The sequence below is a fragment of the Martes martes genome, assembly GCF_963455335.1.
Source record: "Martes martes genome assembly, chromosome: 11".
In the NCBI taxonomy this organism is placed as follows: domain Eukaryota; kingdom Metazoa; phylum Chordata; class Mammalia; order Carnivora; family Mustelidae; genus Martes; species Martes martes.
This window is the reverse complement of record NC_137899.1, coordinates 1,182,289-1,206,759: the sequence shown is the minus strand read 5'-3', so window position 1 is coordinate 1,206,759 and position 24,471 is coordinate 1,182,289. Positions and strand designations below refer to the sequence as shown.

The following is a 24,471-nucleotide window of genomic DNA, read 5'->3' as shown; positions in this document are numbered from 1 at the left end:
AGTGATGCTTATTTTCTGGGGTTTGGACAAACACCTAAAGACAGGTGTCCACCGCACGGAGTATGTTCGCTGCCGGAGAAATCTCCCGTGCTCCCCTGCTCATTCCTCCCTCCCACCCCGCCCTGACAGCCACCGATCTTTAGCCTGTCTGTAGTTTTGCCTTTTCTAGAATATCCTGAAATTGGAATCATGCAGAGTATGTATAGGCTTTTCTGACTGGCTTCTTTGACTTAGTAGCATGATTTCAGTTTTCTTTAGGTCTTTTCATGGCGTGATCGCTCGTTTCTTTTTGGTGCGGAGCGATAAGGATGCCGTGGTCTGGGTGGACGGTTCAGCCGCTGGCAGACAGCCCGGGTGCTTCTGTGGCATTTACGAGCAGCGCTGCGGCGGTACCCGGGGGCAGGCTTCCGTACGGACGTGCCTTCAACTCCTCTGGGTGGGCAGCAGGGAGCAGGCTTGCTGAATGGACTGTAACAGCCCCCCGCCCCCCCCACGCAGCCCCTCAAGGAGGCTCTCCCAGCCTTCCCGCCTCCAGCTCCCGCAGACGGCCCTACCTGTCGGCGCCGCGGCCTTTCCCGCGGGGGTCTGCTGGCCAGCGTGAGCGCGCCTCCGGGGCCTGCCGCAGAGCCCTTCCTCGGGAGGAACTTCCGTCGATTTCGGGGACTGGAGTGGGCGTCTGCGCGCTCGTCCTCCTCACGGCCCCTCCCGCTGGTGCTGCCGCGAGAGGGTCTGTGCCCGTGAAAGGTGCACACAGAACGCATGTTTCTTGTGTCCTTTGCGGGTGGAGAGTCCCAGGGCGTGCATGGATGTCACTGTGTCCCGGGGAGGGCCGGTCCTCACACCGCAATGTCGAGTTCTTAGAGGGTGGGATTTTTTTGCATTCCTGGCTCATTGTAGGCACATGCGGTGGTTTGTGGAATGGAGGGCCACGTTCTTTTTCTTTCTTTTTTAAAGATTACATATTTATTTGTCAGACACAGGGAGCACAAGCAGGGGGAGGGGTAAAGGCAGAGGGAGAAGCAGGCTCTGAGCAGGGAGCCGGACGCAGGGCTCGAGCCCAGGACCCCGGGATCCTGACCTGAGCCGAAGGTGGAGGCTTTGCCGACTGAGCCCCCAGGCACCCCCACTGCTGGGTTTTCTGAGAGCCGCGCCTCCTGTGCCGTGCGGGAAGGCAGCGGCAGCTTGGTTATGCTGCTCACACTTTGTGTTCAACTTGATTCGCGTCTTCTCAAGTCTGAATTGCTGGCACCTTTGCAGCTCTTGGTACCAGGACGGTGTGTTCTTTCCCTGGTAGACGAGTCTTGCTGGGCGCTGTGACAGAAAGGACAGGGAGGCCACGTGGTGACGCCTCCTTTAGATGCCAGCGTCCGGCCCGTGGGCGCGTGGATACCGCGGCTTACAGGGTTTCACTTCTGTTGCTCTCGGAACGCCTGTCAGAGATTGCTTTGCGGTGGCTCCTGGTCAAGTTGAAGTGTCTGCGTTTTGCTAGTGGGAACGCATCGCGGTTTCCCGTTCGGTCGCTCTCTTCCGAGCCAGAGTTTGCTACCTTCCTGCGGCGCGCGTGGTACGGTCCTGGGCAGGCGGATTCATTGCTGGGTTGCTGTTTGGTTTTAGGTGTTCACAGCCTTCGAGCACATGGCCCGGCAGGACGACGAGAAGAGGAGGAAGGAGCTGGAGGAGAAGGCCAGGAGGAAGGAGGCAGAGGAGGCTGTGGCGGCGGCTGCCGAGCAGGAGCCAGTCCCGGCCCCGGGACAGGAGGTGGAGGTCGGCCCCGGTGCAGACTCAGGCGGGCCTCCGGGACCCCCGGGCCCACAGGGTGCCGGGCCGGAGGTGGCCCCCGGCTCGGAGGAGGCAGAGCCACCAGGAGCTCAGGCGGGGGCCGCCGAACTTCCGGAGGAACCCCTGGCTCTTCCCAAGTAAGAGTTTCTCCTTCGCAGTTGCTCTCGTGCTTGGTGTCTGCTGGCTTCGGGCGTCCGCGGTACCCCGCCCACTCTGTCTCCGTGTTTATGGCACAAACGGTGCTTTGGTTACACGGGCGGGAGGTCACTTGGCTGTGGTCTTTTTTCCCTCCCTCAATGGCAAAGTAATAAGCTGCCAGTCATACTGCCAGTTCGGAGCCAGAGTGAGCGAGAGCGCGGGTGCCCAGACGCTCCCCCTGCGACCCGCCCGCCGTGTGCGGCTGGGGCTCTGGGGCTCGGCTCCGTTCTTCTCATGGGAGCGCTGCTGGGGTGTGGGCCCCGGACCTTCGGCTGGGATGGGGGACCGTGGCCCCAGAGTCCCCTTGGAGACTGCCGCTTTGTAAACGGACTCCTTGGCACGCAGTGTTCCCTGTGGCTCAGTTTTCACCTTTGTAAAGCGAAGGTGAGCTTGCCGGCCCCTGCCTCAGGCCGCTGCGGGGGGTCCGCGCGCCCCGGGGTCTGTGCGTGCGCCCGGGTTGGTCTGTGAGTCCGGGCCGGGCCCAGCGGCTGGGGCTTGGCTGCTGCCGGCTGGCCTTGCATCCGGCCCTGCGGGGCTCCTGCCTCCCAGGGCCACGCCCAGTCCTTTGCTGCCCCCACGTGGGCGTGAAGATCTGCTCGCTCCCGTGTGCGAGCCGTGGCGGTGTCTGAAAGGCAGCCCGACGCTGTCAGCCTGCTCCGCTCTGGCCCAGTCCGCGGTCTTCCCGCGTGGACAGGGCGGCTCCCGCTGTGGTCCCTCCTCTGGCTTGGCTTCCCTGCGGTTCTTCTCTGGTCGCTCTCTCTGACCTGTTTTAGTGTCTCGGTGGTTCCTAGACAGTGAGGCAAAGCCGACAAGCTGTGGGGTCATAAAACGCAGGGGGTGCGGGGGGATACACTTTGTGATGCTGATGTGGGGCAGGAGTGCCGAGGCGGGAAGGCCAGGCTGAACAGTGTGGCTCAGAGACCGCAGGGGTCGGCTGCGCAAGCCCGGCCCGTGCAGAAGAGCGGGGCTTGGATATGGAGCTCGGGTGGAGAAGGGGCGAACTAGGGTCTGGGGCCTGGACGGGGGTGGGATCTTGATCAGAGGGCAGAGGTCGGACAGTTTCTCGGAGCCCAAAGAGCTTTCTCCAGCATTTCCTGTAGTGTGGTGCGGGTCTGCTGCTGGGCAGTCTTTCAGCTTTGGGTTGTCTAAAAATCTTTATTGGAGGCTCGTTTCTGAGCATGTGTTTGCTGTCTGTAGGGTTCCTGACGGATGCTTCTTTTTCAGCGCTTTAAAGAATGTCATGCCCTATTCTGTTGTCTTCTGATAAGAAGTGAGTGTTTTTTGTTCCCCTCTGCGGGTCCCCGGGTGCTTGTGAGGTATTTATGGTAAGTCTCAGCGATCTGGTGACCACCAGCTTCACGGTGGGGGTCTCTGAGTTTGTGCCACGGGGGTTTCTGCACTTTGTTCCGCCTCTGTGTTGTGAACCCCCTTCTAAGACGCTCTTTGTGCCTCCTTGGGAACCTTTTTTTGCCCTGTCATCACCTTTATTGTCTTTTCTTCTTTAGCGTCTGATCCTTAGTTAAATTCATTGCTGATTTTATTTCTATTAAGGTGTATTTTGGCTTTGCATTTTCTGTCGATTCTCTTTTATGGCTTTGATTTCTGTTACCCTCATTGTTTTTCTTAAAGTGGTTTAAAATGTTTATAATAGCTTTTTATAGTCTTCATCTGCTAATTCCATCATTTCTGTAATTTTTTGTTTTATTGGCTGTTTTCTCCTGATTTTGGGTCATATTTTCCTTCTTTACATATCTGGTAATTGTTTTTTAAAGATTTTATTAATCTGAGAGAATCAGAGCGCATGTGCAAGTGAGGGGGAGAGCAAGAGAGCGGAGCTCAGGCAGACTCTGTGCTGAGCGTGGGTCCCTCGATCTCGGGCTTCATCTCAGGACCCCCAAATCACAACCTGAGCTGAAATCAAGAGTCAGACACTTAACCGACTGAGCTACCTAGGCGCCCCATATCTGGTAATTTTTTATGGGATGCCTGCCGTTGTGGGTGTTACGTTGCTCCATCTCTGGATTTTGTTTTTTTCCTTTAAAGAGTGTCGAGTTTTGGTCTCGAAGGTAGTTATTCGCCGATCAGTATGATCTTTCAGAAGCTTGTTTCTAAGCTTCTTGGGGAAGTATGTCCGGAGCACCTTTGAGTCTACAGCTAGTTCTCCTTGTTCTAGAACCTGGCCCTCTTGGGCTCTCCAGAGCTGTTGTTGCTGCTTGAAACAGGAACACCTCCCACCCCTTTGTTAGTTTTGGGGTCATTCGGGCTAGTTCCCAGGAGTGTCTGCCCTCCCTGTTACATAGCACGTGGGGGTGGTTGACAGCAAAGACTCAGAGACACTGTGCAGTTTTCTGAGTTCTCTCTGTGTGTAGCTGCCCTCTTCCGGGGCTCTTTGCATAAAATATTTGGGTATCAGAATGAAGACTGAGCATATACTTACTCACTTTAGTTTTTTTTATTCTGGTATTACTTGTTTCAGCAAAATTTTGGAAGAGTGCCACATTTGCATTTGGGGAACAGTTATGGACATTTATAAACTATTTTAAAAGCGGACCGATGTCGGGTTGTGATGGTCCTTTTCTGTGGCAGCCTGGCCAGGCCCCATCCCTGGGTATCACGGAGACGCTGACCGGGGTGTTGCTGTGAGGGTGTGTGCTGGAGGTGCTCAGCATCCGTGACCCGGTGGCTTCAGGTAAGGGACATCGTCCTAGGTGACCGAATGGGTCTTACCCATCAGTTGAAGGGCACTGACAGCAGAGCCGGGGCTTCCCTGAAGCAGAAGACATTGACCGCGTGGAGGCGGCTTCACCCCCTTCCTGGAGAGCTCCGCTGTGGCTTGTCTGTGGGTTTGGGCACGGCCCAGCTGGCCACCACGGCTGCCTGAGCCGGTCCCTGGCATAGCTTTCTGAACGTGTGTGCGGGGGTCGTCCTGGTTCTGTCTCTGGGTGAACCCTGTTGTTCGCAGATACTCTTGTCCTGGAATGTTGTATGACAACAGCGGTTTTCAAAGTGGTCATAAATTTGAAAACGTTTGAGGTTGTAGACATGCGGAAGAGAAGGCTGGCAGGAGATCAGTGACGAACAGTGGCTGTCACGGACTGGTGGATTCGGGTCTCGTTGTCCTCTGTTCCCTAATTTTCCTGCAGTGAACATACATTTTGTTTTATTAATTTTTTTTGCATTTTATTTAATTTATTATTATTATTTTTAAAAAGATTTTATTTATTTATTTGACAGAGAGAGATCACAAGTAGGCAGAGAGGCAGGCAGAGAGAGAGGGGGAAGCAGGCTCCCCGCTGAGCAGAGAGCCCGATGCGGGGCTCCATCCCAGGACCCTGAGATCATGACCTGAGCCGAAGGCAGAGGCTTAACCCACTGAGCCACCCAGGCATCCCTATTATCTTATTTTTTATGTTACTTTATTATTTTTATATTATTTTATTTTTTTATTATATTATTTTTGAGATTTTATCTATTTGTCACAGGGAAGGGGGAGAGCAAGCATGAGCAGGGGGAGCGGCAGGTAGAGACGCAGAGAAGCAGGCTCCCTGCTGAGCAGGGAGCCCGATATGGGACTCGATCCCAAGACCCTAGGATTATGACCTGAGCCGAAGGCAGATGCTTAACTGAGCCGCCAGGTGCCTTTTTCTTTTCTTTTTTTTAAAAAGATTTTATTTATTTATTTGACAGAGAGAGATCACAAGTAGGCAGAGAGGCAGGCAGAGAGAGAGGGGGAAGCAGGCTCCCCGCTGAGCAGAGAGCCCGATGCGGGACTCCATCCCAGGACGCTGAGATCATGACCCGAGCCAAAGGCAGAGGCTTTAACCCACTGAGCCACCCAGGCACCCCTGTTTTTCTATTCTTGAACCAACAAGTTGTGTCCTGGGCTAGAATGAGAGCGAGTTGCTGGAGTTTTGTGCCAGTGTGGGTCCAGAGTGGCGATGGGGCGTGTTCTGGGAAACCTGGTGCCGCAGGGCCGGCCCTTCCCAGCACGGGCATCTTCTTGGCCTTCAGGTACTCACTGGCTTCCCATGAACAAAGCAGGAAGTCGTGGCTCCCACTGTCCTGTTGCAGCGGGTGGGCAGTGTTGTGGGCGGTCGGAAGGGCAGCGTGGAAGCCAGCCTTTTCTTCGTTCTCCCTTTAGTGGTACCCCTCGTGCCTCCCGTCGGCACCAAAGACTGCGTGTCCCGTAATCGTAGCGCTCTGTAGTTCCCTTGACGGGGTGACACGAGGTGGGGGCTCCGGACGTGGGCGCGCGGAAGCACGCCTGTTCTGGCCCCCCCCCCCGTTCCCTCCCCCCCCGCCCCCAGTCCAGAAGCCACTTACCTGCGGTCTGTGCCCGAGCCGGCTGATTTCTGCTGCTCCTGTTCGCCACCCCCTGCCGGCGGTCCTGCCCCGTCGGCCGGTAGAGTCACACGTGTGCTCCTTGAATCGAACAGAAGGAGCCTGGGCACTGGGGAACGAAGGAAGACAGCGCAGGCGTGGGCTTCTGTGTTCTCCGCACACGCGCGTGTCCTCGGCTGTCTGTCGTGTGCGGCGTGTGCTGAGACGCACTTCCTAAAATGTGGCGGCTTGTCTCCAGACAGACGAGGCTCTGTCCGCCCAGGTCCTGGCTGCCTCTGTGGAGTCACCCTGTCCCCCATCCAGGCCTTGCCAGCCACAGATCTGTTTTCTGCTTCAGAGCTGGTGCAGGGTACACTTTCTTTTGCATATAATTACATATTGATTTTTATAATAAAGCCACGTGAATGGTATTTTGGGGGTCAATGAGGGGATGTTTGAGGGAAACTTGAATTGGGTCTCGTTTTCCCATCGCTGTGAATTTCATTCTTTGTCCTGTCCTGCCGTCATTGTCAGCAGGGATTTTCCAGGGAAAATCAGGGACGGGGCCCGCCCTGCTGCTTCAAGGGCTTGGTTTTGTTCCTTAGAGAGGAGATTGAGTTCTGGCTCGCGGAGTTCCCTGTGCACGCAGGGTGGCGTTTGAGAACGTGCCTGTGTCTACACAGAGTCACAGCACACATCCCTCCATCCCAGTGTTTACACTGGGCTTGACCCTGTCCGGGCTCGGAGGACTCCCGGTGTGCTGGGAAGCTGTTGAAGTTGCAGCCCAGCATCACTGTACTGTGGAAGGAGAGGGGGACAGAAAGTGACAGCATCAGAGGCTTTGGGCCCCTCTCAGAGCTCGGAAGGGCTCCGGTCTTGCGTTTTATGCCTGGGGTCTTGCTTTGCACGGTGGTAGTGGGTGGTGGCGGGGGTGGGCAGGCGGTGGCAGCGGCAAGGTCCTCCCTGGCCTGGCGTCCCTCTGCTGTGGTTCCTGCAGCCCCCTCTAGAGGCCCGCAGGTGTCGCTGCCGCTGCCGCAGTGATCACTGCATTTGCTGGTGCTGGTGCCGGCCAGAATCCACAAACGCTGTTGTGCCTTGTCTGGCTTTTGCCTTCATAAGTCACAAACAGAATTCTTTAAAAGAGAAGAAAGGGGAAGGAGAGATAAACAGAAAGTAAATAATGACTTGGAAATGGCGTCTGCCCGGGAGCTGTGCCTGGATGGAGGACGGGTGCTCCGTGCTGCCGAGGTTGTGCGGCCGTGTGCGCTGGGAGCGTCGAGGCCGCCTGCCCTCTGCGTGGGAAGGGGTGTCAGGGAACCCCCGGCGTGCTGACCCGCCTCCCGGAGGCCTGGGAGAGCACGCGGTGCTGGGCAGCTGCTCCATGCTCTCTCTGGCTTCGGTGGCGTGGCATTCGTGTGCAGCTGCTGGAGGGGTCGGGGTGCTGCCTGGGCAGGGGATGGCCTAGTTTGGAGGAGAGTTTCGGCCTTCCTGGTCATACCCTCTGCAGAGGCTTTGTCCTCATCCTGCTTCTCCTCCGGGTTCGGCTGCCCCCAGATCCAGGTGCTGCCCTGTTCCTCGGTGCTGCCGTCCGTGCCCACCCCTCAGCAGAGCCTTGCAGCGCCTCTGTCCCTCCCTTCTCCTGCAGGTCGCTGTGCCTCCTCGGAGCCCGTGTCTCATCTCGCTGTCCGCTCACGCTGCTTGTTGGCCCGTGTTTCAGCGCTGGGGCCGAGAGCTGCGCTGCCCTGTGTGAGGGGAGCCGCTGATGCGTGCTCAGCACCTCTCCCTTGGTTCTGGGCCCTAGGTGGCCTTGGGGAGGCTGCCGGGGGAGCAGAAGTGCAGCTCCCTGCTGGGGCGTCTGCTCCCTGAGAGCTGGGGTCCTTGGGTTTGTCGCTCAGTGGCTCTTTTCCTTGTTGGTCCTGGCCTTTTCAGGCGCCTGTGGCAGGGGGCCCCTTGGCAGAATCACGTGAACATATTGGAATGGCACCCCTGATGCCCACTGTGTCTGCTGTTGAGAGAGGATTGACTGGAGGGCTGTGCGGGGAGCTCTGCTCTAGGTCCCGGCTGCTGTTAGCAATGTTACTTCTCTTGAAAACAAGCTGTCCGTTTTTCTTTCAGTTACGCACAACGTAGATTATTTGGAACATAAAGATGTGTCTAAAGAATAAGAACATTCTGCTGTTGCTAGTGTTCTGGAAGATTTTCTAGTTTCTTCTGTGTGTGTGAACGCATGTGTGCTGGTGTACACACACACGCACACGCAGAAGTTTCTACAGTCGTGTTACACTGTGGCTTCTGTTTTGCTGAGTCTCTCCTGGCCCCGTTGCTGACTTTGAACCCACGTCGCCCACCGTGGAGGGCTGTATGCCTTGGGCTCCTGTGCTCACACGGGGGTGTTGGCTGTCATCCCGTGCGCAGAGAGCCGTGGACAGAAGCCAGGACTGGGGGGCTGTCTGCCGGCCTTCCCTGTGGAGTCACTTGTGCCCGCTCAGGGCTGTGCCTGGGTGAGCAGCCTCGGGGTCCGTGTCCTGTGACCTCCAGGGCAGCAGCTGCTGCCTGGCCCTCGGACTCCTCGCTCTGAAACTGCCCCTCCTCTACGAACCTGGGACGCCGAGCCCTCCGCAGGATGTGAACTAGATCCCGAGGCAGGAGATCTGATTTCCGTTGTTCATTACGAGTACTTATTTCTTTCTAGAAGCTGCATTTCGTCTTTATTTTGCATGCACTGATAGCCGATAGGCTTCGTTCTTAGAGGAGGTTGGCCTGCACATCTTACGACAGTGACTTCTCTTGACTGTTTTCAGTACTGGAAGTGTCTGGGCACAACGACCGGGCGCCCTAGCGTGCAGGGTGGAGGGCTGCGGGGAGTGCATGTGTGTGTCGGGGGGAGGCATGTGGGGAACCTGGGGAGCTCATCTGTCTAAAGTGTGTGTGGAGATGGAGGACCCGGTGTGCTTGCTTTTTGCAGGTGAAGAGATTTGCTTAAAATCATGCGGTTAGAAGATAGGGTTAGGGGGACTCAAGCAAGAGTCTGTGCACACAGAGGCCTGAGCTCGGATACGTTTACTTCATTGTGTTAAGAAAAAGGCGACTATTAACAGAATTATCTGACAGATCCTTTTCCGAAGTAAAACAACTGGTTTCTAGTTAAGTGTTTTTCTAGAACATTAAAGAATATGATTTTGTATGCTACTTTTTTTTTTTTATTGAAAAGGGCATATATGCACCTTGCTGAAAATGCACTAGGTAGAATTTAAATACAAAGGAGAGCAGAGAGCAGGGAACCCGCCCATGTGCGCTCCGGGACCCCGTGTGTACGCGTTTAGGGTACTCGGGTCAGCCTTAGCGCCTGACCCCTCCCGTGTCGTCGTGAAGCACATCCTGCCTCATCATTTCATCTGTACGTACTCAGAAACGCTTGAAGGTTCCAGGTTTTTCCATAGCCTACTTAATGATAAAGGTCTGTTGGAATATACAAATAGCGCTTCAGCCACACACCATTTATTTCTCTTTTATTTTCTTACACTTTATTTGCTAAAAAAAAAAAAAGAGCCCGGAGTGTCTGGCGTGGAGCATGTGACTCTCGATCTTGGGGTCTTGAGTTCAGGCCCCACGTTGGGCATACAGCTCGCCTGAATGCACATCAGACTGTGGTGTGTGGAGTGTCCCGCTGTCCGACCGTCACACAGTGAAGGAAGTCGGCAGTTACGTCTACGGTGAGTGTGTTCGGCGAGTTACAGTAGGAGTGTGTAGTGGAAGTGCGCTCTCCCTATAAGGGGACCGTCGTGCGTGCTTTCTTTTGTAAGCGTTTCTGTTTTATACAGTTCCTGTGCGTCGTGTTTGTAGGCGTATACGTCTGCCTGTCTCCTGGCCCCCGTCTGTACGCCGTGCTGTGTGTGGACTTCCTCCTACCCCCCGAGGGTGCTGGGGTCTCCCAGCTCTCCTGGCACAGGCGCCCTGGGTCGGGTCCCTGCGCTGCAGTGAAGGACCCAGGGAACGTTGGAGATGAGCCGTGGAACCTGGGTTGGCCTGGAAATCGCTGGGGCTTCGGAATGCCGATTACTGGGCCGGCCCGCAGCGATCTGATTGAATTGCCCTGGGTGGGCCCCGTGTTGCGATTTCCAGAAGCTTTCCAGGCCCTTCTGACTGTAGCCGAGATTCCTCCTCCCGACGGCCTCCAGCTCCCCCACCGTGTGGCGTGGTGCCATGGCCCAGAGTCTCCACGGGGCGGGGAGCTAGGTGGTTTCCGGGGTGCTGCTGTCGTGAAGGGTGCTGCACCGAGTGTGCTGTCCACGTGCCTGCGACAGTGTGAGTGTCCGCGGAGCGAATTCCTGGGGCAGGAGCGACTGGGTCAGAGGGTGCGGTGCGTGTAATTGTGATGGTGTTGCTAGCTCGGCCCCAGGGGGTGTACCAGGTTTCTCACTGCTGGGGTGTCTGACCGTGGTGCCTGACCCGGTGCAGGTGCCAGCTGGTGGCCCCGGGCCCGTTTCTCGGCTTCTCTTAACCTTTGCTGCATCGGTTCGATTTGAAATGCCGTTCCCTGTGACTTATGTTGGGTTCTGCTTGGCTTTGTGTGTGCTTCTGTGTGTTTTCCTTTCGTGTTCTGTTTATTCTCAGATACCGAACCCGTTGTCCTCTTAGTTTGCCAGTGCTGGGCTGTTTTGTTCACCAGGGCTTTATTGTAATATGGTTGGTTTTCTTAAAAGATTTTGTTTATTTATTTGGGAGAGAGGAGAGAGAGCATGGGCACGGGCAGGGGGAGGCACAGATGGAGAGGGGGAAGCAGGCTCCCCGCTGAGCAAGGAGCCCGATGGGATGTGATGGGATGCGGGGCTCGGTCCTGGGACCCTGAGATCATGACCTGAGCTGACCCTGAGATCATGACCTGAGCTGAAGGCAGAGGCTTAAGGACTGAGGCACCTAGGTGCCCCTATTGTAATGTGTTTTTATACTTGGTAGGACTAGTGTTTCATCTCTCTGTCCCCTGTATCCACCCCCCAACTTTTCTGGAAAAATTTTCCATATGAAAATTCTTTTGAAATCTTCATTGGGATACATCAGATTTATGTGTAAAATTAGAGGTAATTGGCATGTTTACATTATTGAGTCTCTTTGTCTAAGAACAGGCTAGTTCTTAGTTACTTGTCCTGTTTTACATTCTTCTAGAATTTCACCGGCATAATACTTTATTACTTTGTTGGAAGAATACGGCAGGTACGATATACAATGTATAAAATATGCTCATCGTGTTCCTGCCGAGACTTCCAGTCAGCGGTCGGCTGTTAGTCTTTAGGGAGTCAGAAATCATACCTGGATTTTCTAGTGCAGGGGGCGGCTGGTGCCCGTAATGTCTGCATTGTTCAGGGGTCGTATCTAGTTCTTACTGTAGTATTTTAGTAACTGCGTAATACATTCGATATATTTTTAACATTTAGAATTTTCAAGGTTCCTGCATTTTTTCTGCCTCTCAAAATTTGCTCAGAGCAGCTGGAACTGTGGGGCTGATGTTAGCTGAGGAGGCAGGAGCAGGCAAGGGGCTGGTTCTTCAGGGCCTTGGATTTGGCCTTGGCTGCCTTGCGGCTGAGGAGCTGAGAGCCGTGTGTGTGGAGCCCAGGCCTGGATGTGCTGATTTCAGGAATTCTGTGTATCACTCAGTGCTCAGCACGACCGGTGGACGCCTTCATCCCCATCACCTGTGTCCCCAGCTCCCCCTGTCACCCTCATTGTGTTCTTATAGTTAAGAGTCCGTTTCTTGGCGCGTCTCTCTTTTTCCTTTTGCTTGTTGTTCTGTTTCTTAAAATCCACATACGAGTGAAACCATGCTACTCATTTTTCTCTTACTTCGCTTCGCGTTACATTCTCGAGATATCTGTTGTTGTAAATAATAAGGTTTCATTCTTTTTTGTGGCTGAGTAATATTCCAGCAGAGTGTGGGGTTCCTTTCCCCCCATATTCTCATCATATTGCTTTTCTTTTTGATTTTAGCCGTTCTGACTGGTGTGAGGTGGTGTCTCATTGTGGTTTTGATTTGTATTTGGCTGATGCTGAGTGATGTGGAGCAACTTTTCATGTGTCCGTTGGCCACCTGGATGTCGTCTTTGGAGAAATGTCTGTTCCATGTCTCCTGCCCATTTTTTAATAGGATTACTTGGTATTTGGGTGTTGACTTATATAAGTTCTTTATAGATTTTGGACAGTAATCCTTTGTTGGATATGTCATTTGCAAATATCTTCACCCATTCTGTAGGTTGCCATCTAATTTTGTTCATTGTTTCCTCCACTGTGCAGAGCTTTTTTTTTTTTTTTTTAAGATTTTATTTATTTGACAGAGATCACAAGTAGGCAGAGAGGCAGGCAGAGAGAGAGGGGGAAGCAGGCTCCCCGCTGAGCAGAGAGCCCGATGTGGGGCTCGATCCCAGGACCCAGAGACCAGGACCTGAGCTGAAGGCAGAGGCCTAACCCTCTGAGCCATCCAGGTGCCCCATGTGCAGAAGCTTTTTACTTTGATGAAGCCCCAATAGTTTATTTGGGTTTCATTTCCCTTGCCTCTAGAGACATATCTAGAAAAATGTTGCTATAGCTGATGTCAGACATTACTGCCTATGTTCTCTTTGAGGATTTTTATGATTTTAGGTCTCACATTTAGGTCTTTCATCCATTTTGAGTTTAATTTTGTGTGTGGTGTAAGAGACTGGTCCAGTTCTATTCTTCTGCGTGTGGCTGTCCAGTTTTCCTAGCATCATTTGTGGAAGAGAGTGTCTTTTTTCCATTGGTTATTCTTTCCTGCTTTGTCGAAGATTAGCTGACCATAGAACTTAGGGTCTGTTACTGGGCTCTGTATTCTGTTCCATCGATCTGTGTGTCTGTTTTTATGCCAGAACCATAATGTTTTGATCACTATATCTTTATAATACAGCATGAAGTCTAGAATCATGACGCCACCACTGTGCTTTCCGTTTCAAGATTTTTTGGGGTATTTCGTGTCTTTTTGGTTCTTTACAAATTTTAGGATTGTTTGTTCTAGCTCTGTGAAAAATGCTGTTGGTATTTTGATAGGGATTCCATTAAATCTGTACATTGTTTTGTATAGTGTAGAGATTTTAACAACATTTTTTCTTCTAGCCCATGAGCATGGAGTGTCTTCCCATTTTGGGTGTCCTCTTCAATTTCTTTCATGAGTGTTTTACAGTTTTCAGAACGCAGGTCTTTCACCTTTTTGGTTAAACTTATTCGTGGGTATTTTGCTTTTGCTGCGGTTGTAGATGGGATTGTTCTTAATTTCTCTTTCTATTGCTTCATTGTTAGTGTATAGAAATGTAATGGATTCCTGTACATGGATTTCGTGTCGTGTGACTTACCTGAATTGTCAGTTCTAGTAGCTTTTTGGTGGAGTCTTTAGGGTTTTCAATATCTAGTGTCATGTCGTGTGCCTATAGCAGAGGTTTTATTTCTTCCTTACCGACGTGAATGCCTTTATTTCCTTTTCTTGTCTGATCGTTGTGGCTACAACCTCCAGTACTATGTTGAATAAAAGTGGGGGGAGTGGACGTCTCTGTTTTGTTCCTGACGTTAGGAAGAGAGCTCTCTGTTTTTCCCCATCCAGTAGGGCATTGTAGGTTTTTCATGTAAGGCCTTTGTTCTGTTGAGGTGTGTTCGCTCCAGACCTACTTTGTTGAGGGTCGTTACTGTGAACTGATGTTGTCCTTTGTCAGTTGCTTTTTCTGCATCCGCTGAAATAATCATATGGTCTTTATCCTTTCTGTCACGGATGTGATGAGTCACCCATACATTGAATCACCCTTGCATCCTGGGAATAAGTCCCACTTGATCGTGGTGAATGATCCTTCTAATGTGTTGCTGGATTTGGTTTGCTTATGTTTTATTGAGAAATTTTCTGTCCTTGCTCATCGGTGATACTGGCCAGTAGTCCTCTTTTTTAGTGGAGTCTTTGTCTGGACTTGGTATCAGGGCAATGCTCTTGACCCTGTTTACTTGTGACCCTCCATCCCAGCGCCTGGAATGTGCCTGGCACGTAGTTGGCCCTCGGTACCAGCCGAATGCATGAGTGGTTCAAGTTTAAAGTCAGGTCAAGGGGCGCCTGCGTGGCTCAGTGGGTTAAAGCCTCTGCCTTCGGCTCAGGTCATGATCTCAGGGTCCTGGGATCGACCCCCGTGTCGGGCTCTCTCTCTGCCTGCCTCTCTGCCTACTTGTGCTCTCTGTCTGTCAAATAAATAAATAAAATCTTTAAAAAAAAAAAGATAAAAAAACAACCCTTTGAGCTTGAGTGCATCTAGTGAAAGTTGTGACCTAGTAACGTTCTGTGTCTCTTGAGTTTTCAGAGTACCGCCCTTCACACCGGCATCTGTTCCGCTTGTCCCTGGTGCCTTTTAGGGCAGCTTGGTGTTCTTCAGCCTTCCTGGCCAGGTCCTGAAGCTGCCGTGGCCTTTCCCTGAGAGGTCAGGTGCTCAGCTTCCCTGGCGGCGTGAGCCCCCGTGGGAGGGAGCCAGGGCAGTGTGCCAGGGGCCTACCCCACACAGGCCTCAGGCTTGTGAGCCAGACCCCGGGCTACACACCTCTTGCCTGGAAGTGGAACCTGGGACGCCCTTGGTGTACGACAGGCGGAGTTTGGGCGCCTGCCTGTTGGAGGGCCGGGGCCTCAAGCAGGGCCCGGGTGCATGGGCGCCTCATCTGGAAGCTTCCGTGAGGCCCCTGGGGGTCACGTGACCTTCTGCCGCGAGCCAGGAGCCGGCCCTGGAGCCGGGTTCGCCGGCCGAGCAGGGCCCGCGTGTGCTCCGTCCGCTCCTCTCCGCTTCTGCCTGTCCGCGCGCTCTTAAAAACTTCGCGTTTGCACCTAACTCAGGTCTGCGAGGAAAAACGTTGCCAAGATCGTACAGAGAATTCCTGCGTCTCCAGGTGTCAGTGTCTTCGTAACCGCGGGCGGCTGAGAGCTCCCCTGAACCTCCGTGTTGCCGTTTTTCCAGTAGTGTCCCTTACCCCAGCCCAGGGGCTGACCCGTGGTCATCACTGCGTTTGGGGCACGGTTCCTCCATCTTGTCTCTCAGGACCTGGACACTTTTCAGGAGGGCGGGCATCTTTTTCTCCTGGCAGGGTGTCCCTCGGTGTGGCTTTGCTGTGCTCCCTGCGACCAGCTGAGGTGGTGGCAGTGGCCGCTGCGCTCCTCTGCTGAGGCGTTCCTCTGCCCCCCGTGTCACTCCGGAGGCGTGTTGTCGGAGGTGTGTTGCGACGCGGTGTGCATCTTGTTTCCCCGTGTAGTTTTGCCCACAAACGGCCGCCGTCGACCGTTGTCGCCTGATGCCGTGATCGCTGAGGTGGCCGCCAGGTTGTGACTGTGCTCCCGTCCTTGCTTCTGCGGTCATCCCAGGAGGAGAGGCTGCACTCTCTCCTCCCTCGCTCAGGGTCATGGGTGCAACTGTGTGTGTGCATCTGTCTTCACTGATGATGTCCCCTCCCTGGTTTTGCTGCTTGCGGTGTCCCTTCCAGGGGATGCGTCCTTTTCACGTGTGGACATCGTCTCTCAGCCTGGCTCCGTGTCCCCGCACCACGTGACGTGCGGGTCTTCCCGCAGGCCCGCGGGCAGCCTGGGCCTTGGACTGGAGACCCAGGGTTTGGGGCTGGGCTCCAGGCCTGGTGTTTGATGTCTTTCCTGGTGTGGTTTTCGTCACCCTCTGAAACCCTCCTGCTCGGTTTTTCCCCTCCTGACTGCAGCCCTCTCTCCCCTTCTTTGAAATGTGGGGTACAGATTGGAGTAAAGAACCCTGCATTCATATGCCAGCTCTGCGTCACTCAGCCGCTGGCCTTGGGGCCGCTGTTGCCCGCCTGGGAACGGGGGAGGCTCTGGGCTTCCAGGCCCGGCAGGGCTGTGTGCGGCCGTGTGGGGAGCGCGTTGCCTGGAGCTGAGCGCGGGGCTTCTGCTTCCGCTCGGTGGGGCCTGGGGCGTGAGTGTGTGGGTCCTTAGTCTCAGGGCCTGGGGCGGCTGGTGGGCAGGGGTGCCAGCCTGCTTGGGCCTGTGACTGGAGGCCGTGGGGATGGAGGGCTGGACGCTCCTCCGTCGCTGAGGATGCGAGCTGTGCTGCTTCACGTGGCCGCACTGTCGCCTTGTGGGGTCGGAGGAGCCTCTCCCCTCTGTGGGGCAGCTGTGGCCTACCGCAGGCCCAGCCTGGGGCGTGGCGGGGGGCCGTTGGCAGGAGGGCGGCCTGCGCCCTTCAGGGGTCCACAGGAGGGGCCCCCGTGCGCTCCGACAGCATCTTCTCTCTGGGGTGACGGGTGCCCTGGTCCCCCAGGGGGTCCCGGCCTCTCCCCCCATGCCCCCGGGGCTGTCCTTCTCTGTGCACGGCATCCCAGTGCAGGCAGGCCCCCCGAGAGCCTTCTGTTCCGCTGTTGCCCGAGCTCCGCGGTAAGTGGGTGGTAGGACGAGCTGTGACCTAAAAACACTCAAGCGCGTACCAGGAGTCCCTGGGGAAACGGAGTACAGTAGGAGGGATGTCATTTCAGATGCTCGTGTCCTCCCAGGAGAACACTCTTCCAGGTCCTTGTTTCCTCTCGCTGCGGAAGGCGGTGCTGCTGACGCCACGACCTGCTGCCTGCGCCCCAGCTGGAGGGAGGCTGCACGGGGTGGGTGTGGGGGTGACTGACTCCCCGACTTGCTCTGGGGCTGCCTGCGCATCCTGCCCCCTCTCTTGGGTCCCATGTGAGAGAAGAGAGAGAACCGTGCTGTACCCCCAGGAAAACAAGCCCCAGAGTCCTCAGCGAGCGGAAGCAGCAGACCCCCCTCACAGTCAGGAAGGCGGGGCGCAGCCCCCTTTGCAGCTAGGGAGAGCTTGCTGTAGCCAGCCACGCGTTTCAGGTTGAGGCTGCATCTGCTTGATGACGGGGACGCTGAGGGGGCCCTGGACGACGCGCTCAGTGGGCCTGGCGGCCTGTCCCGGCTATGGCCAGTGGCTGCCCCCTGCGGGTCCAGCGGTCACCGCCGCATTGCCTCTCTGCGCCAGCTCTCGTCCCCGCGCCGTGTCTGCTTGGGCGCCTTGGGTTTTGCCCGTATTTAGATCGGTTTCCATGGTAGCTCTCCTGCCTTGGAGCTTCCTTCCCCCCAAACGTTTTTTCCTGGCGTTTTGGACGTGCTGCCTGCAGATATTTGAAGAGATCGTGGCAGTGGAAAAGAGGGTGCGGTGGATCTTCCGTCTCCTTGACCGGGACCCCTGCCTCCGTGTCTCCACGGGGAGGCCTTTCGGGAGAAGTGTGAGGGCAGGAGGATCCTGCTTGCCTCGGGCTCCCAGCCAAGTGAGTGGGCACGGTTGTCACACACCCCGGCCCGCACTCAGGGCCTCCCCCACATGCCGCTCGCACCCCCTGCCGCCCACGGTTGGCTTTGCACGGTGGTGCCGTGCCCGCGCATCCACATCGGACTCGCCAGTGCTGCGGATTCTCTGGGCCAGCTGCCCGGGGTGCCTTGCTCGGCTCTGCCCATGGCTTGGTGTCTGCTTCGCTGGCTTCGTTCTGGAATCAGAGCTCAGTGTGGACGAAACACTTGATCATGAGGTCTGCAAAAGGGGCACTTGTTCATTGAGGAAAACTAGGAAGTACACGTTCAACCAAGATGAAAGGATTAAGAGTGTCCCCCGAGGGCCACCCGGTGGTTCAGTCCGGCTCTTGGTTTTGGCCTAGGTCGCGATCTTGGGGCTGTGGGATCGAGACCCACGTCAGGCTCCCTGCTCAGCAGGCTCGAGACTCTCTCTTTCCCTCTGCCCTCCCCCCATGCTCACATGAGCTCTCGCTAAAATAAACAAGTAACATCGTTTTAATAAAGAGCGTGTCCTGACACTGAGGGAATGACTGTCGTGTGTCCTGTGGTCACCAAGTCCTGCCCCGTTGGGCCCCCACTGAGTCTGGGCCCCTCTTGTCCTGCAGACGCCTAGAGCCCACCTTCCTGCGCAGACCGTGTGAGTCAGCTGCCGTGGTGGGTGGGTGCCCTGCCGGCAGGGGTGGGCCCGCCTGTGCCCGGAGAGTGGGCCCGGGAGCAGGGCGAGCAGCCGGCGCCTGGTGGCTCTCCGCAGCCTGAGGGCCGAGGGCGACCGTGAGTGCCTCCGAACGCCGGTGGGCGCTCAGGCAGGGTGGTGAGGGCGGGCACGCACGTCTGGGCAGGCCCGCCGCGCAGGCGACCGGGACCCTCCCCTCCGCGGGAGCGCCGCCCGGCAGCCGCGGTCGAGCTCCGTTTCCCACGGGAGCTGGACCGCGCGGCCCTCGCTTTGCCAGTTAGCCTGCTGTCGTCCTGCGGGACGGTTTTCTGGAGGAGCCTAAAAGGTCGTAAAGACCCAGATTCTCCCGATTTCATCTGGAGAGTGTATTTTGTTGCGGTTTTTCGTTATTCTTTGGAGCAGTGGTGAGACCCTCGTGGGGAGCCGCAGAGCCATGGGAAGTGACTCCCCGAGTTCAGCTTCGGAGCGGGCTGTTCCCTTTCAGCGAGCGCGGCGGGCCCGTGTGCGGACAGCGCCTGTGGCGTCGGAGTCTGCGTCCGTCCCTGGCGTGTCCTGGGGACGTGAGCGCGCCTGCCGTGGCATCCGCGGCCTCAGCCTCTCCAGGAAGCTGGCTTTCCTCGGGGTCTGCTGAGCTGCGGCCGTGCGTTCCAGGTTCCTGTCGCCCCGCGAGGCCTGTCACCTTTCCATGGCTGTGCGCTCCAGCCCTGGGGGGTGGCCTGGGCTCAGAGCTGCCTGCCATGCTGTGGGAGCGGAGCCCTGGCGTCTGCCTCCCAGCTGTGCTCTGGGCTGTGTGCTGCCCGTTCGGGTGTGCGTGCGTGTACGCGCGTGTGCGCAGAGGGGGTACGCGCACAGAGCTGAGCTTGGAGTCTTTGCCCTGCCCCTGGCGCCTGCTCATTCGCCTGAGTGTGCAAACAGGTCACCCCGTGCGTATGTGTGCACACACGAAAACACACGCGTGAGCCCCACAGCCCTGCCTTGTGTGTGGGGGTCGTTCTGCCTTCTCTCTAGGCCCCGCGCGGCCTGTGAGTGCTGGGGTCCAGCCCGCGTCTGTCGTGTGCCCGCTGGCCGAGGCTGTGGCCCTGTCGAGCGTTTCACATTGTCCTCGGGCGTCTTCTGACTCAGAGCTGCATGGGAAGGGGGTTCAGGAAGACGGGCCCCCGCAGCCAAGATGACGTGCCGCCCACGTCTGCTGTGGGTGTAGCTTCAGGTACAGTCTGGCGTGTTCTGCGAACTGCATGTTGCCCTAAGTCGCCACCCAGAACGAGCTCTTCCCAGATGGGAGAGAACTGGAAGCTTCCCCAGGGCCCCCCCATCTCCCCTGTTCCCTGTTGTTAGGTAGGCCACCCCAGCCCGTGTGGATGGCTCTGCACAACATGGGACAGCCTGTCCCCACAGCTGGGCCGGGGGCGCGCCACGCTCTGGAGTCGAGCTTGCCGGAAGAGGGGTGCACTGACAGCTTAGCGCTTACCTGGATGACGTGTGACGTTGTAGTTCCACACCGTATCATTTTCTCAGAACGCTATGTGTCTTCTGCCCGTTTTCTGTGAGACCATGAGACCTTGTTGTTTTGTCCTTCAGTTTTTTAGAGCTCCCTACGTATACTGGGAAAAGTAGGTCTTTATCTGTAATACACTTTTTCCAATTTATTTGTTTTTTTTGGTTGTTTTTGACGTTGCTTATGATTTTTTTCCAAGCAAAGGTGTTTAATATTTAAAATGTTTGTTATAAAATGCAATTGTCTTTTATTTTTTATTTATGTTTACATTTTATATTTATATTTTTATTTTTTTGCATTGGGATTTTGAGTTAGAAAGGCCTCCCTGCAATGAGGTTATGAAGGATTTCGCCATTTCCTCATTTGGACGCTTTGTAATTCCGTGAGAGCGACCTGCTGTGGCGTCCTCGCCGTGTTCGTGCCTCTGGTCCATCTGCTGCGTCTGTGTGCGTGAGCCCACGGTCGCCCTGGTCCCGCTGGCATTTGCTACAAAATGCAGGGGCTGGGTTCAGGAAGAGGACTCGAGTTGTTGGCGTCAGCAAGCTGTGGGACCTCTCGGGACAGGCCCGGCTCGTGGGCCCCTCTGTCGGGGCTGGGGCAGCAGGCAGACCTGCGTGCTTGTGGAGCAGCGCCTGTTTGGGTTCACGGGAGCGTCGTGCTCCCCCATCAGACCGTCTTAGCGTGGAGCTCTGTGAAGCCGCATGAGGACGGGACTGGGCCTTCACGAGCCCACTGCGTCCCCCGGAGCCGGGCGGAGCCCTGTGGACGCCCCTGCTGGCAGGTGGCACTGTCCTGCCTCATGTCTTGTTTGGTTTTTCAGACCCTTACGTTTATCTGCAGAGATGTCTCCGGCAGAGACGTCTCTCTGCTGGAGAGTGGCTTGGTGTCCATTTATATAAAATGTGAAAACTAGGTTTCCTTATAAGCTGTCCTCTAAACCCTGCCAGACCGGCACTCCCTCTTTATAAGTGTCTTGCGGCCCTGCCCAGCACTATCTTGAGGTACAGGCTCCCGGTGCGGTCGCCTGAGCAGTGCTGCAGAGGCTGTGAGTTTTCAGGAAGTTGGGGAACTTTCTGTAGAGCTCAGAACCGAACACGTTTACAGAGTTGTGTGCCTGGGAAATTCACACTGTAAGGAGACCAGGCGAAAAACAGGGTTTCTGTCTACACTAGAGCTGGGCTCCAGGCTTCCTCCTGCCGGCTCCTGGTGGGTGTGTGGGAGGTGTGGGGCCCGGAACCACCAGCCCCCACCAGGCCTCCCGCACCGGGCAGCACCCCTGCCCCGGAGAGCTGCCCCTCAGCTGGGACTTTCCTCTTTGCAAGGGTGGGGTGACCTGCTTCAGGGTTTCTTTAACCCGTGGAGAGTTAAGGTCGTATCTGGATGAACTTTGGCTGGGGATTTTCCTGGAGACACAGCTGTCCGGGTGATGGTGCGGGAGCAGCATGTGTGCTGCTCTGCAGGTGACCTTGTCTCGGGAGTGCTGAGGATGCTCGGGAGGGTCGTGTTTGTCCTCATGTTAACATTTTTGCATGAAATTTCACAGCAGTTTATGGAATTTTTTTTTAAAGATTTTATTTATTTATTTGACACACAGAGATCACAAGTAGGCAGAGAGGCAGGCAGAGAGAGAGGAGGAAGCAGGCTCCCCGCCGAGCAGAGAGCCCGATGCGGGGCTCGATCCCAGGACTCCGAGATCATGACCTGAGCCGAAGGCAGAGGCTTAACCCACTGAGCCACCCAGGTGCCCCTGGAATATATTTTTTTTTAAGATTTTAAAAATTTATTTGACAGAGAGAGATCACAAGTAGGCAGAGTGGCAGGAAGAGGGAGAGGGAGAAGCAGGCTCCCCACTGAGCAGGGAGCCCGATGCGGGGCTGGATCCCAGGACCCTAGAATCATGACCTGAGCCCAAGGCTGACGCTTAATCTGCTGAGCCACCCAGGCGCCCCTGGAATATGTTGTTTGCGAGCAAAATGTTTCCAGGTCTTTGGTGAAGTTGCTGGGCATGTCCTCCAGGACACAGGCACCGTACAGTTCTGTGTGTCTCCCTCTCCCCGTGTGTGCACACAGGTCTGTGCAAGACTCCTGGCTCAGGGCCATGGAAGAACTCTCTCTTTGTACCCGTGCTGCCCGTCTTCGTGCTACGCAGTACTGAGGCATCTGCCTAGGAGACCACCTGCTCAGCGGGCAGGTCAGAGCACTGTGCCATTTGCTGTAGAAGCCCCGGCATCACGTGCTCATCCCAGGTGTGGGCACCTTCCTCTCGGGCCCCAGGAGCTGCCGTGTCCCATCTGTCTGGGCTCGGCTCCCAGGCTTCTCTCTGTCTCTCTTATAGGCACTGAGGGCTCCACGAGTGATGCTTGAGGGGCCCGCCATGTGTGAAGACGGACAGACAGCTGCATCCCAGCGCCCAGGACACCCAGCATACTTCCCTCCTGCAGAAGGTGTGCTGGGCAGGCCGCGGGACCCGTGCGGGGGCCGGCAGGCAGGAGGGCCCTCCCTGGGGGGCTGGAGTCCGGAAGGAGCATTGGCGGGGGGCACCTAGGGAATGTGGTGCTGAGAAAGAGTTAGGGCACAGTTCAGGCAGCTTTGAAGAGACAGAGTTCTTCCAGCAGAGGAAAGCTGAAAGCTCTCCGTGCAGCACTTGTGGGAAGGCTGGTGGCCACCGTTGGGTCGTGGAGTCACTTCCTGGGGAGTGTACTGTGCCTTGTGTGAATGCAGTGCAAAGTGCAAATTGGAGTTTCCTCTACACCTGGCGCTTAAACTCTAGATCTTTCTTTTCTCCACAGAGTTGAAGCACTGGGTCCTTCTGTCCTTTATGTCTATGCGGCAGTCCTCTCCTCTCCTCATTTGAGGAGGCTGGTTCTCTAATGTCCTTCGGGGAGAGGACGAGGGTCACCAGGCGTCAGGGCTGAAAGCTGGTTTTTTTTTCTCAGTTTGTCTAGCTTTGGTGTTGGTGACATTACGCGTACCGCTGGGTGTCGGAAAGGGCTTGTGGCTGAGGGTGGTGTGCTCCGCCGACGGCCTGTGGTCCGGGGGGCCGGTCCTGACCGCCTGTCCCGGAGAGTCGCCGCCGGGCACGGAGAGTGGGCTTTCGGTGGTACTGGGACCCGCATGACATTACCTTCGCTTAGGTTGTGCCGCGGTGGAGAGAGGAGACGTGAGGTTTCCGACACCGTGATTTACCCGCGGTGTTTGCCTCTGTTCGTTGCTCTGGCGCCTGCATTCTGGCCACTGCCCTTCTCTCAGGTTTGTAAATAAAATTCGCGTGCCTTCTTGTGCACTGCTTTCCTCTTTCCAGCTGATCCCTTGAATTGTGTGGGGATTTGATCATGTGTCTTGTCTCTGGTGATTTCCTCTGTTGGATTTTAGAAAGTTCTGTCTCCCTTCACACCACAGCGTGGATGCACCATCGTCTGTCTGTGAAAGGGACCAAGACTGTCCTTTGATGTTGTTCGATTCCTTTAAAATGAACATCACTTGACACGGGTAGCTTCTGCCTTACACCCTTGCGGTCTTCAGCTGACGTCACGGTGAAACCGCGTGTAGCTGGAGGGTTATTGCTGGTTTCCTCTCAAGAACGGTGCTGCGGAAGGCGGGCATGTTGCGTTGTCGCGGCTTCCCGCTCCTCTCCCGCTGTCTTCGCGCGCGGAAAGTCATCCTGGAGAGTTGGACATGTGTGTCCTGAGATTAGTGGACAAGCAGGTATTGGTTATGTGTGTTGCGTGTAGGAACGGTATCTTTCCGGCTGTGTGCTACAGCTCGCGGAAGGGAAGCGGTTACTTAGTTATGAGAGTAATAGAAGCAAGGTCGAGAAATTTTGGGAAACAAAGTTGTTCATGTTTCACCATGATTAGTATCTTGTCGAATTTCCAGTTAAAAACTACATTTACAATTTGTTAGATCGTTTTAACGTTAGAAAATCCTTGGCCACTGTAACAGGTGAGTCACAAATACGTATGTGTAAAAATAAATTCTTCCCCCAATTCCATAGCTGACGGTGTATAGCGCGGAGAACCTGTTCATGTGCCCTTCTCACGCTCGTGTATGCGCAGATGGCTGAAAGCGGACCCCAGGGCCCACACCGCAGGTCCCTTCAGCAGGTGCGGTGACGCGTCCTGAGCGTAGTTACAAGGCTGCACAGCCGTTGCTGCTGTTAGTCCTGCGCATCGTTAGTACCCCAAAAAGAGCTTCCCTCCCCATTTCTCCCCTAACTTCCCAGCTCTAGGCAACCTCCTACTTTGTGTGTTTACAGTTTCGCCCTTTTCAGCAAAATCGTGGCATTTTGTGTACTTGGAGTCATGCCAGCTGTGGGCGGGGGCCTGGCTGCTTTGGCTCCACTCATCGTTTGCCGGTTTGCCCATGTTAGTGGGAGGTGTCAGCACCTCGTTCCTCGTGCCGAGTCCTACTCCGCTGCGTGGACGCGCCACCCGGCTGATGAAGGCCTGCGTCACGGACATTCGGCTTGTCTGTACAAGGAACAGTGCTGTGAGTATTTGTGTCTGTGTGGACACACGGCTCTGTCTCTCTTGGGTGCAGCCCTGGCAGTGTGTGGCGGAGTCCTACACTAGCTCTGTGTTTAGCCTTTTGAGATGCCATGAGACTTCCTCAGAGCAGCTGCCCCTGCGCAGCAGCGCCCGGTGGGGTGCCAGTTTCTCTGCAGCCTTGCCAACACTTGTTACTGGCTGT

The 24,471-nt window shown here is 55.6% G+C and overlaps 1 protein-coding gene across 2 annotated transcripts in view; it reads left to right on the top strand.

Annotated features, from left to right (window-relative positions):
* The window catches only part of NUDCD3 (NudC domain containing 3), a 59,190-nt gene that overhangs the window by 3,277 nt on the left and 31,442 nt on the right, over nucleotides 1-24,471 (top strand). For both annotated transcript variants that reach the window (XM_080818662.1, XM_080818661.1), the window contains exon 2: nucleotides 1,615-1,916. In XM_080818662.1, the coding sequence (XP_080674788.1) occupies nucleotides 1,615-1,916 (302 nt within the window). The remainder of the gene's footprint in view (nucleotides 1-1,614; nucleotides 1,917-24,471) is intronic.